We start from the raw sequence: 13,159 nt of genomic DNA on the forward strand, positions 1-13,159 counted from the left end.
TTCGCTTGCCTCATTAGTTCTGGTTGATGTTGTTGATAGCCCCTACTGGGACCATGAGTAGACATCAGTTCCTAAATTCCCCTCACACGAATTTACCGTCACTGTGGCTTGTTAATCGAGTTTATTGTTTGGTGTAAAATAACTGTTGATTGCTGACCACTGCGACAAAAAATGGCATCGACATGAAAATTACGTGGCGAGAAAAGTCGTCTAGAAAACTCACTGGAAAGCATCAGCAACATGCACATGAGACGGATGAGGAGCAGAGTATTTTCATCACTCAGCAGTGTAATGGAGTGGATGAGACGGAAGAGCTACAGAGTATTTTCATCACTCCTCTTCCGAGCACAAGTGGTGCGTCTGTGCCTCATTCAAGCTTCAACGACTGTGCAGTCTCTGCTGAACTACTTCGAGCTAGTACTTCTGACAAGAAGAAGCGAAAGAGGCAATCCAGCAGTCAACGAGCAGTCAAAAAATCCCAGAACGTTCTAACTCGATACTTTACTAGTCAAAAGTAAGAGCGGTTTTTTTTCCTCGTAAGATAGGCCGTAGGGTGGTCTTTTTCAGTAGTTTGATAATTTTCCACATCAAGAAAATAGAATTAGGCACTCAGAACGCTACATGTACCTACGATAACTCGTTACAAGAATAGACTTTTGTGTCCAAGAAATTAGAGTTTATTACACTTTGATCATTTATAAAACGCGTTCCGTAGATGTGTTAACAGGCTAGCTGTTTGTCGAATTGTGATAATTAAATGGTCCAGTTTCCTCTGCATTTTAGTTGGTGTCCATTTGTTGTTTTTTGCTAGTTGAATTGCTAACCGAGTGGCATCTTCATTCCAGCCCTTTTCTTTAGAGAGTCCGCTGTTCTTCCGTCTTGAAATTGGAAATCGTCATCTCTCAAAATAGCAGTCCACTGTCCAAACCCGTGCTTAGTTATCCCTTCCTTTAGAAAATCGTCCTCTTCTTTTGTGAATTTCAAAACACGACGAATGTTCCTCTGAGAGCGCAAGATTCTTTTAGGCAGGGCGTCCTTATTGGGGGAGGAGTTGATATTTTGCACTCTTCCAACTGAAGGCCCGGCGTCGGAAGTTGAATCTCCGAGTCTTGCGTGGACGTCCTCGTCCACCTCTGAACCCTTGGCACCTTGAAGTTTTTGTAGGCACTCGTGACCCTTCAAAGCAACTTCACGGGATCGTTGCCTTTGATAGTGAACTTTGGCAACAGCAGAGCTGTGTTTTTGGTCTTCCGACAAAATCCTCTGCTCCTCGCTAGTGAGCTCATTGAGGCTCTGCGTTTCAACAATTTGGCGATAACGCGTGGGATGGATGTACTTTCCAATTGCATCAAACACCAGTTTGCTCATGATCTCCCCCAATTTACCATGTTGGCCCCCATTTCTGTTGACGAGAACGAAATCGCACTGGGGTTTAAGCAAAGGTCTGACGTTCGAGATGTAGCCATTGAGAACTTGCATGTTTGCATCGGTCAGAATCAAAGAATCAAATCCATACTTTCCAGCAGTCTTGAACGTTTTCTGATCAATGAATCCACCCTTTTCCTTAGCTGTAGCAATCATGTCCACCGTCAAATATTGATAAGTCATGGGACGCGACCCCTTCACTTTGATGAACAGATACATGGCAACGAATTTCGTGGCAAATGTCAAGTCTGAAGGGTTAACTTGAGTTGGACTCGATTTGCAAATCTTCACGGTATTCTCGTAGCGCGGCAGATGGAATTTCACCACCTCCAACAACTCCTCCATTGTTGCCCAATGGCCTCTCGCTTCTAGTGTTTCGATGTCTAAATCTTGTGTCCACTGCAATCTCATCATCTTAGCAACCGTCTTTCGCGCTCTTTTGAGGTACAGCTCTGTTGCAGAGAACTTTCGAAAGACTGCCTCTGATGCGCCATGAAGCTTTCTGAAGTCGATCATTTCAGAAATGGCATCTATGTAGCCTAAACGTCCACCATGTCCAAGCTTGCATTCGTCTTGTAAGTAGTCGATAAACTTGAACAACAAATTTGGAGAACACAAACTAAAGTCCACCACGTCAAAAGTCAACTCTTCCTCCTCTTCACAACAAAATCTAAGAAACTTAAAGCATCTTGTCACTATTTGTTGAGCTGCGCGATCTTTCTTGCAACCGCTACCACTTCCAGGCAACCATCTCGTGAATACTTCGCCAATGTCACACGACAATGAAAATGAGGGAAGTAACTTTCCGGCATGTTTTGTAGTCTCACTTGTTTGATCTTGAATTGTGTTCACCATTGGAACATTTCTTGCTACCTTTAGCAAATCTGTGATTTCTTTCGAATTGGGCTTCTCATCGAAATAAAAGAACCAACTGTGCTTGGTATTAACGCGTTTTCTGCACCCTCTTTGACTTTGAAATCCACCATGGTCACACTCTTGTATTGGGCAGTGATACAAGCTGTCGGTTTCATCCTTTTCCAAGTGAAGCCGTTTTGGTTTGGGTGATGCTCCATCGATATCCGACCAATTGACCTTGCACTTCTTGCTCATTTTGCCTTTTGAAGAGCATTTGCCCAACACGATCTCCTTTAAATCTGACCCATAACCAAGGAGCCGATGACAAGCAAAGGAACTGCATATATGTTTGTATTTGCCAAGTCATGCCCTTACTTGCCCGCCCTCATTACTATTGTGCAAAATTCATGACATGCAACCAAACTTGCCCAAGCAGGTCAGAGCGCGCCCTATTGTTCGCCTTACAAAGTACACCTCCATTTGGGAACAAAATAGGAATGCGCAGAGAAATGGTCTGAAATCTGGTCCCAAATGACCAATTTGGGAACAATGTGTTCCATTCACAGAGAGGAACTCGGAAGAAAAGGTCCTAAATTATCAATTTGGGAACAATATGTTCCATTTACAGATAGGAACTCGGAACAAAACAGTCCTATATTTCGTAATAAGTGGCCAATTTGGGAACGAACTGTTCCATTCACAGATGGGAATTCGGAACAAAAATATCAATTTGGGAACGGTATGTTCCATTGGCAGATGAGAATTCGGAACAAAACAGTCCTAATTTACCAATTTGGGAACAATGTGTTCCATCAACAGATAGAAACTCGGAACAAAACAGTCCTAAATGACCAATTTGGGAACAATGTGCTCCATTTACCGATAGGAACTCGGAACAAAACAGTCCTAAATGACCAACTTGAGAACAATGTGTTCCATCAACAGATAGAAACTCGGAACAAAACAGTCCTAAATGACCAATCTGGGAACAATGTGTTCCATCAACAGATAGCAACTCGGAACAAAACAGTCCTAAATGACCAATTTGGGAACAATGTGTTCCATCAACAGATATCAACTCGGAACAAAACAGTCCTAAATGACCAATGTGGGAATAATGTGTTCCATTTACAGAGGGGGCCTCGGAACAAAACAGTCCCAGTTTATCAATTTCGGAACAATGTGTTCCATGCACAGAAAGGAACTCGGAACAAAACAGTCCTAATTTATCAGTTTGAGAACAATATGTTCCATTTACAGTTGGGAACTCGGAACGAAATGTTCCTCTTTTACACTAGTGTGAACGTTTTGTTCCTACCATGTAAAAAATCTGGTCCTCTTATAGTCAATAGGAACACAAAAACGAGGAACAGCCGATACTTGAGGAACGTTCCTTTTGGAATATAGGAACAGCCAACAAAACTTAAAATCAGCGAAAAAACGAGGAAAAGACTAAAGAAAACCTCAAAAAAGCGTAAATCGAGCGCTTAGGTGAAAAGGAAACAATCTTTAAAAACTGGTGAAGTTTGTTTCGCTCAAAGGCAGCGAAACACGCCATAATAAATTTTTGGGAAATGTAAAGGAGGAGGAGGAGGACTGAATGACTGAATAATCAGGGGCGGATCCATGACTTTTTAATGGGGGGTGGCTACTACCATTCAGCCACCAAATGATACCTTACTTTATTTTAAGTTGTTGTACGTTTGTCTTAAAACATGCCGATTTGGAAAGGACGAATTGGAGACTGTAACACTGCTAACTCTTGAAACGTATTTCTACATTTTTTGGGACCCACACATTTTCGTTTGTTTTTCCACGTATTATATTTTTTTGGTGGGCTGTTGTAAAGGGGGGTGGCTAGCCACCCAATCCAGCCCACTTGGATCCGCCCCTGATACTAATGCCATCCAGCGATGTCATTCTAATAGGCTAAAAGCACCAGTGCAAAAAGTGTAAAACCAATGCAAATTGCAATTCTCACACAATGTTTATTTCTAAAAGGTACGATTTTACATTGATGGACTAAGGCCCGGTTCAAACGTCGAACTTTACATGTGCCCAACCTAATACCAATTTGGGTCGACCCAAATAACCAAGTTCGGCAGTTGATTCAAACGTCGAACCTAATTTAATCGAACTTAATTGCAAAAATAAAAGAGACACTATTGCGAACGATGGTTATTGCTGACCAAAATGGCGGGAAAATGTGGGAAAGAAAAATTGTGAAAATGAAGAGCTTGCTTTTCTTGCAAGTGGGTTAAAGGAGGGTAGAACAAGTCGAAAAAGGCGACTGCAGTTGCCATCAGTATTAAACAACCGAAGTCGATTTTTGAATTTGGCTTGCCTGATATTATCGCTTGTTCCCAAGGGAACATCACAGTTCCTCGTCCCCATATCCAGTTCGTTCCTGTAGTCGGTTTCTTCAAGATTCATTTATTTTGTCATTTTCTCTCAAAGGTCCTCAAAAACATGACTCGCAGTACGCCACCGAACTGGCTGCTTTCCAACTCGCCACAATCTCATCGTTTTTAAATACGGAACGCCGCATGCAGAAGTGGTTTATACACATCAGGCAAGTATATTTCGTGCTCTCGATGATAGGAACTCATATCGTCCCGCTCTTCCCGCTATTTTGTTCCGAAAGATCAAAACAAGGTGTGTGCGCATGACAAAAATAGGAAACGTGAAGATCTCTGGATAAAAATTAATTTATTTGATGTATTTGTAATGTATGCATTAGGTTCGGTACATGAAAAGTTCGACGTTTGAATCGGAGTCGCTCCGTATTCGAACTGACCGACTGGCCATGTCGAACTTTATTCCCGGGTCGACCCCAATAACATCTGTCGAACTTCATTGATTCAAACGTCGATCTCGTTGTGTACTTAATTGGGACTATTAGGTTCGGCACATGTAAAGTTCGACGTTTGAACCGGACCTAAGCTCTTCGGAACTTCTCACCGGATTGGCTGAGAAAATGATATTTAACAAGTTTAAAAGAAACACGAGTGGACGTGGAAGTTTGGGAGAACGAGAAATGTTGTGGGAGCACGAGCCACATGTGAGCGTTTCCACAGCTTTTTCGAGTTCTCCCAAACTTTGACAAGTGTTTCTGTAACTCGATAGAAACACGGAGAACATGTTTTCTATTTCTTGTCAGGCTTTTTAACTTTGATTATCAAAATGTAAATTCTCTTTGCTCGCGCCATCATTACGTCAACAGCTCGTGCTAGTTCTGTTTCTATTTAACAAATAGATTCCATGTTGCCGTGCGTCTGTGATCTATTACTGAACAGACGCACGGCAATATGGAATCTATTTGTTTTATATAATAATGAAACAAACTACAACAGATAAAGCTTTTTTTCATTTCAAAAAGATTATGTGTTTATTTGAACTGATTTTAAGAAGTGGTTTTGATGCTTAATTCCAGACAATCACTGTGTCAACGATTATTTTGAGACTGAGAAAAGTTCAATGTTTTAAATAAATTAATGTCATAAACATTTTGTTTATTGGGTCTGTTAAATTCGAGATAAAGCAATGTATACGTTAAGTTTCCCTTAAAAGTTGCAAAATAAAATATGACCGTCGAGATTTTACGCATTCATGAAGATTACGTAACAAAAACAATGTTTACCTTAACAGAATGGCTTACTAGTCCTGGTGGCATCAAATTTTCCAAACCGATATAAGAAATGTCAAAAGAAGAACTGAATGTTTGTTTGAAGTGTTTTTACACTTCTGCGAGGAAGAAAGATGGCACGTGTTACAAAAGTTCATCCACGAAATCCATAAGAGCCGCCATTGATCATTTCCTTCGTACCCCACCGCACAACAAACCGTTTCTTACTATCTCTGACCAGGCAAATAAATTATTTGAGCATTTGTAAAAGGCCTCAGGAAAACAGGCATCATTGCCGGCCTAGTCCATAAGAAACCAATTTCCAATGAGCAGATGAGGAAACTGTTCGACTTAAGCGAGCTCGGATCGGTCGAGAGCAAAAATCCCGCACAGCTACAGAGGACGACCTAGTTTTATCTCGGTCTCTTTTTTGGCCACGAGGACGCGAGAATAAACGACAGCGAGCGCCAACAATTCTGTCCTCGCGAAAAACACCTCAAGGAGTTGAGTGTTGTTTTGAGCTGAACGGAAGTAGGCCCGGTTCTTTACCAGCCACGAAAAACCATCAGGGTGGCCTCGGATATTCTGAAGATGAATCTGACGCTCAGATAGTTTCTGTCCCTGACTCTGAATCTGGCCAACAATGAGCTCCACACATACAACTCGAAATGCCAAGGCTTTCAAAGCAAGGGAATCCTGAAAGAGGTCTTGTCGAGAATAATTTTGGCACAACGTCTGTGTCACGTGGCGATCAAAGATTTCCGCAGCATTATTACAACGGCAATGTGCAAGCGCACAATTATTCGGCTCTTCTCCTTGACCCGAAGTTGAACGCCTTTCAAACTTTCTGACCAAGGTTATATCTCCTTCATGTGGTAGATGTTCCTTGAATTCTACTTGATTGTAATTTCATTCAGCAAATTCGCTTGGTTCGCTTTCAGATTTTTCATTCAACTAATTTTACAAACGACGCGCACGTCATGTGGTTTCCCACTTGTTGTTTTTGCCACATCGACTTCCGGCCGCTTACTAAAATTAAAATCCAATAAAATTAAGCTATAATTTCCAAGTATACAAGCGCACCGAATTTAATAAAACAATTATTCCATTCGCGCTTGTTGGATATGAGATAGCCAACGAGGCCCGTAGGGCCGAGTTGGCTATTTACCATCTCATATCCAACGCGCGCTCATGGAATAATTGTTAAATAGAAACACGATTTTTAACCAATCAGTGCATATATTCTTAGGACTGTTTTCTAAACAAACAATCGTAACAATGGATCATGGCTCCTGCAATGGATCCAATGAAATTAGAGGTTCTAGAGAGCTTCATGACAACAATGATATTCGTTGATAAATTCTGACAGGTTGTACATGAAAGGTTAACAATTGCCGTCAGGCCAGGGTGTTCAGCCTCATATGGTCTACAGTGGCAGCTTTTGCGGTACCTTTTAGGGTATTGAGCTGAAAAAAAAAATATGACAGGATATAATCAACTTTATGAGTGAAGGTATTTGAGGCCATCTTCTTTAACGCTATTAAAAATTATGAAAGTTAATGCATTGTTTTCGAATTGGTATCTCTCAGGGCTAAAATAATTTTCAAGACACGCCCACTAAATAGGATCTTGGTTCCTCTTAGGGGTTCTTTTCAAAATTTCCGACGAGCACCCCTGTCCTTTTTATATGGGAGTCCCCCTCGGGCGGATTGGGTTCAAAATGTTTGGGCTCTCTCTCTCCCCCTCTCGGGAGAGAGGTGAAGCGAAAGGGCCGCGATCAACCTCGGACGTCTGAGAATCAGGCTATTGTCAATATTATATGTCAACCAAAATATTTTTCGCACGGCGCTAAAAGGCCTAGGTACGAGTTTAGCGCTACAGTGTTACGCAGAACATGTGGGTAGAGGTTTTCCTTGTAAGGTCGCGTAAGAGATGACAACAGGAGACAAAGGTTAACTATTCATTCTTTTCCTTCATTCATTTATATACCCTCTTCCTACTCAATAAGATTGTATGTTCCCTGTGGTTAAATATAAATAAATCGAGGGTGAGGGTGTATAACTGCAGACAAAAACAAAAATAAAATAAAATTTCAGTTTTTGCGAATTACAAAGGGATGTTTCTACTGAACGATATATTTCATTTTCATGTCTTCTTCAAGATGCGTGACCTGAACGTCATCTCAAGTGTCATGATTAAAGTTAAAGATAATATAATAATTTAATCGCTTCATAAGATTGGAATTGAATAAAAACTGTTGTTACTGACCATGACGGCGAAAATCGACAACTGACATTATCTGTTACTGCATGACGAGACAGTTTTGATCCTCATTTTGAAGATAACTCATTTTCTTAAGAATGTTTATTTATTTCAATGATTTAGAGGAAATCGACCAAGTTCAGACCGGCATACAGTATTAGATGCTGTCTTATTAACTTATAAGTAACTTTTACAAAACTGTAAGGGTTCTTTTTCAATTGGTGAAATGTCCAAGACATAAAATCTGATCTTATTTAGATCAGACACCCCAGACTTCGCTATTATAGGTCAAAATGAGGGAAATCATTGTACCTGTCAATAATATTGGTTAAATTACAATTACAAATTACAAATTCCAATTACTCCAATTTGGCCAAGCAATTTTCCCACTATGGAATGTCCAAGGTATCTCATTGAATGGAGAACTTGCACAATTTCAGAAATCTAGAAAACGAGGACCAAGAAAGATCATGTAGTATTCTTTTTTTTAAAATTAGTTTTCTTGCACAGGTTAAGAAAGCGAAAGTAAACAATGAGGGGCAAGCAGCATTACTGCATTTACGCGTAGGATCGATGAGGAAAACAAGGCAACTACGCCTGGTCTAAAATGATTTACAATGTAGTAAGTCGCTTACAACGTATAACAAATATGTTGTGATAAACCATGTGAACCAAATTCTATGCAGCTTACTGACAACTGCAACACTGGAGGTTTTGATCACCAAGCGTCATGTCTGACCATGAATGGAATGGCGCTCCGTCTAGTGACCTACCATATTTCACTACAAAGTTTCTACTTTGGTTTCTGCCGTCGATGATTGTGTCTGAGAGGGTGACCGGTTCGCTACAGTCTTGACATAGCCCCATAGTACAGATTTGTTTTGACAATAAGCAAGCGGGCAGGCTGTTACTACTTTTTAAGTAACAGTCTGGAACTTCAACTCTCCACAATCCAGAGTAATGACTTTACTCATCAGGGGTGCGGAGGGGGGTGTTCAGGTGCCACACTTAGTCCAGGACAGATTAAGCTTCCTGTCTAGTGCTATTTTACACCAACCTAGTACTTAATTAAGCCTCATAGGTGATGTAAAAATAACTGGCTGTTCTTTACCATACAACAGCAGTAGTTCGCATAATAACAGAATAATACACATTTGAAAATGGAAGATTTGAAAGTACAGCCTTGCTTCTGTTTAAAGCCTTTTGTAAGTTCGTATTGTGTGATCGTCCGGGTGAGGGTAGGGTCTGAAAAGAACTGCTGTTGGTGACTCACCAAGAACAGTTCTTTTCAGAACTACCCTCACCCGGACGATTACACAATACGAACTACTGATACTCCTGGGCTCAAACCACTACTGAAGCCTTTTTTTATTGCAACAATAACATTACATTACATCAAGAGAATATGATCATACTCTTTTGATTACATACATAAATTGCCTACTCTACTTACAGTGCTAACCGATAAATTATGATTTAACAATACTAACAACTTACAATACTAAAATCATTTAGAATTTATTAATATCTTACATTTCTTTCATGTAGGACGGTAGCTACAATAGGTTGTTTTCTTACATATTTATTTGTGACCTAGATTTATCCCAGTGTTTCTCAGTTTTAATTTAAATTTGTCAGGATCGCTAGCAAGGTATCCAAATAAAACTCTTCTTCTTTTCTTGGAGCAGTATATAAATAGTATTTGGCTATAATCATGCAGAGGTTTAAGCCAAGACGACGAGCGAAGTTATCAGTCACGCTATAGATTATTTCATTTTTAACGAGATTGATCGTATCTCCGTTTTTGGAGTTCTACCAATTAGTTAAGAGAGACCAAAAAAAGCCGAGTTTCAGAACAGGTAACAAAAAGATGGGTTAACGATTGTCTTTCGCTACAGAGGCGACAACTATCATGTTCCTTGATTGAATCTCTAAAAAGGGTCGAATTCGTGTGTAGAATGTGATGAATTATCTTGTATTGGAAAATAGCGAGTCTAGTGTCTTTGGTAATGAACATTAAACGGAAGACTATAAATGAGTTGTATTGTATCTCCTTTTAGATTGGCTTCTTTCATCCTTCGTTCAGCTTTAGGCGTAACGAATTTACTTTTAACAAAGAATTTAGTTGCCGATTTGCGAGAAAGATTATTCATCCTTGTCCTTTTCAGAACGTTTTTCTAAAGGTTCAGCGTCGTGCCATTTTTTCAATAAATGGAACATCATTCTATTTGCATGTGTTGGTTGTTCCAAACAATTTCATTTAATACCTGCTTTAAGGTATGAGGACTACTGCAATTCATTCTTCGCCAGGCGCACAGAGCTTCTTTTTAAAATCAATCAGTATATCAACTTTAAGTAGCTTTAAGTCAAATTCTATTCTATTTCGCTTTGCTCAGCCGAATAGAAAAAGCACGGAAAAGACCTACTCTGGGACCTAACTGCGCCCTTCAATAACATGCGGACTCTAAGATTCAAAGCTCAACCGACAAATGCGTTTTTCGCTACCGTCAATCAAATTTTCGGCGGCTCCTCCCAGCTTCCGACTATGTTGTCTGAACCGTGCTCAACAATTTGATTTGATTACCGCCTGAACTGTGCTCCAACTACCGCCCGCTCGGCGGTAGTCGGACCAGTGATAGTTGATGAGGGCACAGCCCACGTCAATTATCACGCATAGAAATCGAGAGCGAATAATCACTATCTAATTGTTTTAGTATAAATCTACTAGTCTTTCAAAACTTTATCGAAATCCTCTTCACAGACACTTCGAAAACGCCGAGAAGCGGCCATCAACGAGGACCTCAGGACCTCAGGAGCGTACGACACTGGTTCCGCAGAAATGGCCTCATTTGTAACACAAAAAAGACGGAAACCATGGTTATTGCGTCCCAGAATGCACTTAAAACCACCAGGGACATTAACATATTCTATGGCTGCCTGGCTCCGCTAGCCCCTATGGTTATTCCAGGCAGCTAGTACTTAAATTATTACTTTAATATTTTCATTGAAATTGTAATTTTTTTTTAGCAAGAATGAGTACAAATAAAGATTGATTAATTGATTGATTGATTGATTGATTGATTATGGAAATTCAATTTTAAAACAACAAAAGCATTTTAAGCATCTTGGCGTAGTGGTAGATGAGGCGTTATCATGGAACAATCATGTGTCTTATGTTGCCTCAAGGGTTTATCCCAAACTGAAACTTTTAAAAAGAATTTCATTTTTTCTTAGCTCTGCTATTTTATTGAAGATTTATAAAGTAACAATTCTACCTGTTTTAGACTACGGTTGCACCGTATGGGGATTTTGCAGCAAGAAGAACTCTGATTTTTTAGAAAGGCTGCAGAATCAGGCGATGAGAATAATTTTGAGAACAAATCACTTAACGTGCACACAGTTTATGAGAGAGAAGCTTGGTCTGTTAACCTTCTTCAATAGGCGGCGTACTATGCGTCGACAGTTAGTTTATAGAATCGTGAACGATTATAACTGTCCCAGGCAACTACAAGGCTATTTTGTATTACGATCCAACCTCCGTGGTAAGGTCTTGAGAGACAACAGAGAGAACTTCATCTCCCTAGAACTAAAACTGCTATGGGCCAGTCCACATTCATGTACGCTGCTACCAAGGAATGGAATGACCTCCCAAACGACCATCGAAACTGCAGTAGTCTGAAAATTTTTAAAACTAAACTTTTTAATTTTTTTTTAGTGATTTAGACAAGACTGATCATAAATGTAGTGTTTAGATTATTATTATTATTATTATTATTATTATTATTTAGTATTGTTTAATTGATTATCGTTTTTTACCATGTAATTTATAGATACTGATCATCGGTTTATACCAGCATCTTCCTCCCGGACTTCGCTGATCGATCTTTCAGTTTTAAATAAAGCTTTTATTATTATTTATAATTTTGTTAGCAAGGGTACACTGCTACGCTACTCATTATCTATCACAGATTAGTAGAATTTTACTAGTACACTAATGCAAATGCCGCAATCTGATTGGCTGAGTGAGCGTACACTATCAGCCATTAATGTACAGTGGCTGGAGGGCGTCCACGAAATGGCGACGCCTTTTTCGATTTTCCAAAGTTTTAAATAACATTTTGATGCAAATGGATAATTAAATTTTCGAGAAGCCTAAAAGCAGTTCATTTATGGTTTCTTGACTTTACAAATCTTGCCATTATTAAAAAAAGATGACGCGCGCGCGGACACAACTGCAAGTTCAAATGACAATTCAGTCAAAACGATCTTCCCAGGGCGCGAAGTTTAATAATACGTCGAGAAATAACTAGAAACCATTATTTGAAGTTAATTTCATTTAGAATTGTACTAAAACAATTAGATTATTCGCTCTTGATTTCTATGAGGTGATAGTTGACTCGGCCTGCGGCCTCTCATCAACCATCACCTATTAGTGTGCAGTGGCTTGGTGTGGTCCACAAAATTTCAACGTTTCCTCGTTTCTCCGAAGTTTTGAAAGAACACTTGAAAACAAACGAATAAACAAAATTCCTGAGAAAGCTAAAAGGAGGGCATTTACGGTTTCTTGGATTAAAAAAGCTTGAAATTTTTAAAGAAACCGATAAACGCGCTTACAAAACTGAAAATGTCAAATTGACAATCAATTCAGTCTGCGCGAATTCTTTAAAGCGTGAAGTTTAATAATAAGACCAGAAACAGTTGGAATCGTTGTTTGAAGGAAATTTCGGTTAGAATTCTACTAAAACATTTAGATTATTCGCTCTCGTTTTCTATGAGGCGATAGTTAATTCGGCCTTCGGCCTCATCAACTATCACCTCGTAGAAATCTCGAGCTCATAATCTAATTGTTAATTAGCATAAATCTGCTAGCGTTCTATCACGAATGCTGTTCTCTGACTGGCTACGCTACTCACTATCTATTGTCCCGCAGATAGAACGCTATATAGAACGCTAGTAGATTTATACTAACTTTTGTAACTGAAAAGCCCCTTT

At 39.6% G+C, this 13,159-nt stretch overlaps 3 protein-coding genes across 3 annotated transcripts in view; 1 reads left to right on the forward strand and 2 right to left on the reverse strand.

Annotated features, from left to right (window-relative positions):
- The window catches only part of LOC145491344 (uncharacterized), a 515,242-nt gene that overhangs the window by 220,098 nt on the left and 281,985 nt on the right, over window positions 1-13,159 (reverse strand). The gene's annotated exons all lie outside the window — the stretch shown is intronic.
- LOC145491379 (uncharacterized) overlaps window positions 1-13,159 on the forward strand; it is a 130,827-nt gene that overhangs the window by 51,647 nt on the left and 66,021 nt on the right. The window lies entirely within an intron of this gene.
- Window positions 803-2,149, reverse strand: LOC145491374 (uncharacterized). Its single transcript, XM_081470557.1, has one exon. The coding sequence runs from the start codon at window positions 1,939-1,941 to the stop codon at window positions 820-822; it is 1,122 nt and encodes a 373-aa protein (XP_081326683.1). The 5' UTR covers window positions 1,942-2,149; the 3' UTR covers window positions 803-819.

This window comes from Orbicella franksi, chromosome 6 (assembly GCF_964199315.1).
Source record: "Orbicella franksi chromosome 6, jaOrbFran1.1, whole genome shotgun sequence".
NCBI classification, from domain to species: domain Eukaryota; kingdom Metazoa; phylum Cnidaria; class Anthozoa; order Scleractinia; family Merulinidae; genus Orbicella; species Orbicella franksi.

What these genes read in the sequence shown, in the direction of transcription:
- LOC145491374 (XM_081470557.1), bottom strand. Translation starts at nt 1,941, where the DNA reads ATGATCGACTTCAGAAAGCTTCATGGCGCATCAGAGGCAGTCTTTCGA.